Source organism: Brachypodium distachyon, chromosome 1 (assembly GCF_000005505.3).
Source record: "Brachypodium distachyon strain Bd21 chromosome 1, Brachypodium_distachyon_v3.0, whole genome shotgun sequence".
In the NCBI taxonomy this organism is placed as follows: Eukaryota; Viridiplantae; Streptophyta; class Magnoliopsida; order Poales; family Poaceae; genus Brachypodium; species Brachypodium distachyon.
In genome coordinates, this window is record NC_016131.3 from 18,102,052 (window position 1) to 18,106,764 (window position 4,713).

General features: G+C 49.8%; 1 protein-coding gene across 1 annotated transcript; it reads right to left on the reverse strand.

The window, feature by feature from the left end:
- Positions 1-651: 651 nt before the first annotated feature.
- On the reverse strand, positions 652-2,520 carry LOC100831902 (zinc finger protein ZAT1-like). The gene is made up of 2 exons (XM_014896593.2): positions 1,852-2,520; positions 652-1,740 (listed from the first exon to the last, which is right to left on the reverse strand). The coding sequence occupies exons 1-2, from the start codon at positions 2,314-2,316 to the stop codon at positions 1,042-1,044; spliced, it is 1,164 nt and encodes a 387-aa protein (XP_014752079.2). The 5' UTR covers positions 2,317-2,520; the 3' UTR covers positions 652-1,041.
- Positions 2,521-4,713: the final 2,193 nt, after the last annotated feature.

A 4,713-nucleotide genomic window follows, 5' to 3' on the forward strand; every position in this document is an offset into this window, starting at 1 on the left:
AATCATTCCATCCAGCAGTGTATGTTTCAGCTTATGAGCTTCCATCACTCTTACCTGCCATGTTCCTTTGCTTGCTTTGCTGCTCTCCTCTTCCTTATCCCTCCTCTGTCTGTCCACCTGTTTTGGAACGCAGAAGGGATGCTTGCTTGCTGCTCTCCTCTTCCTCCTCTGTTTGGAATGCAGGAATTTCGCCGGTATCATGGACCCAAGAAAAAATATCCATGAAGAAAAAGATATCCCTCCGTTCCAAAAATAAAAATTAAATGCATTTTTTATTGCATTGTCGTGTTGTGTGTCCTATCAGTGGGGCCCAGTCCAATGCCCTTGTTGGGGAACCTTCTTTTGCTTGCTTCTCCTCCTGGCTCATTGTCACTGGCAGCCACCAACCAGTGTAGTGTGGTGGCATGGCAGTGCTGCTGCTATACTAAGCATGCAGCAACTGAAGCAAGCAAGCAGGCAGTTTGGTTGCTTTGAGCTGCCTCCCCACAAAGGCATGCAGATCTCAGCAGCAAAAGTAGGAGCAGGGCAAAGGTTAGCAAAGCATTGACCCAGAAATTTGCGGGGATTCAGTTACCACAGCAAGGCAGATAGCAAAGTCTAAAATAACACTATGACCAGGTTTCAGAAAAAGAAGATGAAGAACATATACTATGACCAGGGAAAAACAACAATAGCATTTGAGTTCCACTAACTGAATCGGATCATCATAGGATTATTGATTTAGTCCTTCTCCATCAGATAAAAACGAAATGAATGTAACAGAAAAAAAATGTACTAATTTCTTCCTCTAAAGAACCTGAGATCTCTGACTTGTTTGAACTCTTCTTGATCATCCTCCTGGAAGATTGGCTCGATTCCCTTGAGCTTAATTTGGAGCTTGAAAAAGAACGAGGAATGATGAAAGCGATCGAATTGAATCTGTACACATCCATCCATCCGCCATTGATCACCTCGGTCTGCGGATCAAAGCTTTTAATTAATTGACTCGGTGCACTGCAGCTAGCGCGTCTGTCTGTCTGACCAAAGCAAAGCTTGGATCGATCAAGGAGCGTCCTCCGACGACGGAGCCGGCGGGAAGTTGAGGTCGAGCTCCGCCACGTGCTCATCCTGCTCCGCGCCGGCGCCGCCGCCGTAGTAGAGCTCGCACGCGAGCTTCTCCTCCACCGCCAGAGCTGTCTTCTTCCTCGCGCCGCTGGCGGCGCCAATGGTGGCCACCGAGGCCGACGGGGACGGCGTGCTGAAGGACGAGGCGGTGTAAGCCGTCTCGACGCTCGGCTCAGGTGCTGCAGCGGCGGGGGCGGTAGGCTTGGGCGCGCTGCAGTTGGTGTTGATCCGCTTGTGGCTGGCGCGGTGGCCGCCGAGCGCCTGGTAGGAGCTGAACACGCGGCCGCACCCGGGGCACTCGTAACGGGTGCGCTTCGGCGGCGGCGGCTGCTGCTGCTTCGGGGAGCTGCTCGAATTGGGAGCGGCGTAGTAATGGCCGCCGCCGCTGCTCCTCCGCTTCTTGGTAGTACTCTTGATGATCTTCCCGTCGCCGTACTGGAGCGGGGCTGGAGAATCGTCGTCGGAGTTGTAAGCGTTTCTTGGGAGGTACGACACCTGCTTGGGCTTCGGCTTCGGCGGAGTCTTCTTCTTGTGGTAATTCTCCAGAGGCGGCGGCGGCGTCGGCTCCTCTTTCTGCGGCGGGGCGGGGGCGGCGGTGTCGCGCGAGAGCATGAGGAGGCAGAGCGCGACGTCCTCCTGCTCTTTCTCGAACGAGTCTACCAGCGGCGGGGGCGGGGGCGGGGGCGCGGGGGCCGGCGCCGCCACGCGCATCGACCTCCGCCTCCGCCTCGGCGGCGCCGCCATCACCGCCGGTGACAGCACCGGCGGCTCCACTTCCGCCTCCTCCTCAGCGAAGAACTCCTCCTCTCCCAGCTGGTCGTCCACGTCATCCTCTTCCTCCTCGCCGTCGCCGTCGTGATCCCTCCGCAAGTGGCGGAACAGCGATCGCCATGACGAGAAGAGCTTCCCGCACTCCCGGCACGCCCTGTACTGCCCGCCGCCACCTCCATCGCCATCCTCTCCCTCCTCGGCGGCGAAATCGGACAGCCGGCGCGTCTTCTTGGGGTTCTCCCTCAGCCCGTAAGCCCCGCCGCCGCCGCCGCCGCCATTGCTGCCGCCAGCCTCCACCGCCGGCACCGCCTCGCCGTGCGAGATGTGGGAGCGCATGTGGCCGCCGAGCGAGCGGCCGCCGGAGAACCCTTTCCCGCACACCTTGCACGTGTGCGTCATCATCCTCATCCCCGCACCACCACCAGCTGCAAGCTCATCCATGAATCGATCCAGGGATCCCGGATCAAGAAGAAGAAGAAACCGTCCTAGCTAGCGGAGGCGATCGGGGGGAGGAGGATCCGAGGAGGCGGCGGCGGGAGCATTGGGGATCTGGGGAGAGAGCAGTTAAGCTTGCAGGAGGGGAGCTGAAGGAGCCAAGGAGGAGGAGTAGAGGGGAAGGAGGGAATTAAGGTGGTGTGGTTAAGCTTGAGCGGAAGGAAGGCGAAGGGAGCGGAGGTCGTGATCTGCTTCGGAGGTTTTGTTGGAGCGATGGATGGGTCCGTGCGGTTGAGGAGAAATCCATGCATGCAACCAAACTCAAGCTACTTTACTTTACTGTATATTAAAAAAACAAAACGCACAAACTGACAGGAGAGAGAGAGAGCGAGGGAGGCTGAGTCAGTGTGAGAAAGAAAATAGAGGACGTGGACTTCGATGACGTGTCAGGTCCAGGGGGCCACCGCACCGGCGACCGTGTGGTGGGCCGGCCTCCTGGATGGTACACCTGGCGGGCAACAAATGCTTGCTTCCATTGGAGCGGCTATATACAGTAGCAGGCAGCTAGCACTATGTTTGGACACAAGCTAAATATTGTAAATGCAGGGCGTGTTTTAACCGTCTAAATTCGTGTTTTGGTCAACCGATGATCCAGCAGTAAGCACGTTTGTTATGTTTTATAAACTTGATATAGTTGAATTCTTATTCTAATTTCTTTTTATGATTAGCGTTGTATATCAGTCAACCATATTTATCCACCTAAGCGACAATGTTTAACGCGGCGAGAGAAGACACACGAGCAAGGGTGCGTTTCCTTTGGAGCGAGAAAAACGCGTCCGATGACGGTCAAGTGTGACGAGTGGGTCTGCAAAAATACAACCGATGACGATAGTGGCATTACATCATTACATTAGCTGTAAGGATTGTACTCATGCACGTAATAATTTCCATATACGACGATATATGACATCCTGGTATTTGAACCGCGAGCATTAGCTGTAAAGATTTTCTTACGCGACGGTTGCACCAACACTTAAGTTTTGTCTTTGTCGCATATACTCCTCTGTTCTCCTAAAATTAAGGCTTATTTTATTTCCTTTGACCGATCCTTTGGCCAACAATTAGACTATTAATATATGTTTTTTTTCTGAAATAAAATTGATTTCATTGCATTTGTCTTCAAAATACTTGTTTATGGTTATGGTTTCTATCAAATAAGTCACACATTAGTGAAGTAATCTTTAGTCAAAGACTCGGTTAAAAGAAACAATATAAGTCCTAATTTTAGGAACAGGGGAAGTATAGTGTAACTCTTTGGAGATAAAGTGGCGTAAATTAAGTTTTTTTTCAGAAAAGAGGGCAACTCCGGCCTCTTCATCGATCGAATGCATGCATAAATAGTATAGAACGTATGCAATGCATAATCATATTGGTTAGCTGTGTCAGGATTTCTCTTGCGTAATAACTGCTATATAAGACAGCATGGCATCCTAGCACTTCAATGTGTACATTAGTTTGTAAAGATTTGGAGTATTTTCTTACATGACAGCAACACCAACAGTTAAGTTTTGTCTTTGTCTCATACATAGTAGTGTACTCCTTCTGTTCCAGTATGTAAGACATATAACTATTGTTGATCTTCCAACCTTTTAAATTTTAACCGATCTTATAGAAAAAACTATCAATGTTTGTAGTCTAAAACCAATATATTATGAAAATATGTTTCGCAATTAATCTGATGATCTTCATTTGTCACCTTAAATGTGCTGACGTTTTTTGTCATAACTTTGGTCAAAGTTTGTAAAGTTTAAAAGTCAACAAAAGTTATACGTCCTACATTTTGGAACTGGGGAGTAACTCTTTGGAGATATAATGTCGTACTACGGCATAAATGGTCTCCCACATTGGTGTATATTGTACGTCAGTATTTATTTATCTTTTATATTTTTTCTTCTTTTTTTTCATAGGTTACATGTGGTCATTGGATAAAAGTTTGTAGGTGCTAAGATACAACAGAAGCTATCTCTATGGATTTTCGTAGAACAATTGAAATCTCAGAAACATCGCGTGCCTGGCTAATAGGGAGGGTGCGGCGATTAGGCTGCGTAAAATCCTCATATTGAACTTGTACCGGTCTTCTCCACTAGCTAGCTATTGTATCTTCTGTGACGGAGTTCAGGAACAAAAGCAAGCATATAAAAAGGCTATAAAAATGCATCGGACGGAGTCACGGTGAAGACAACTTTTGTGAGCGCGCCGTACCTCCACGGCTCCACACGGAAATTGTTTTGCGTGTAGAGCTTGAAGAAATGCTGCCTGGCGGTGTAGATTGCTAGACAAGGATGCTCTCCCAGTCCAAGGGGCCAGGGCTGAGGGCACACGTTGCATCCCCATGCATCCAGC

Excerpts from the sequence above, each read along its gene's own strand:
- LOC100831902 (XM_014896593.2), bottom strand. The coding sequence starts at position 2,316 with ATGGATGAGCTTGCAGCTGGTGGTGGTGCGGGGATGAGGATGATGACG. Across the intron at positions 1,741-1,851 it reads CGCCGGTGCTGTCACCGGCG|GAGGACGTCGCGCTCTGCCT; the intron begins GTGATGGCGGCG and ends GAGAAAGAGCAG.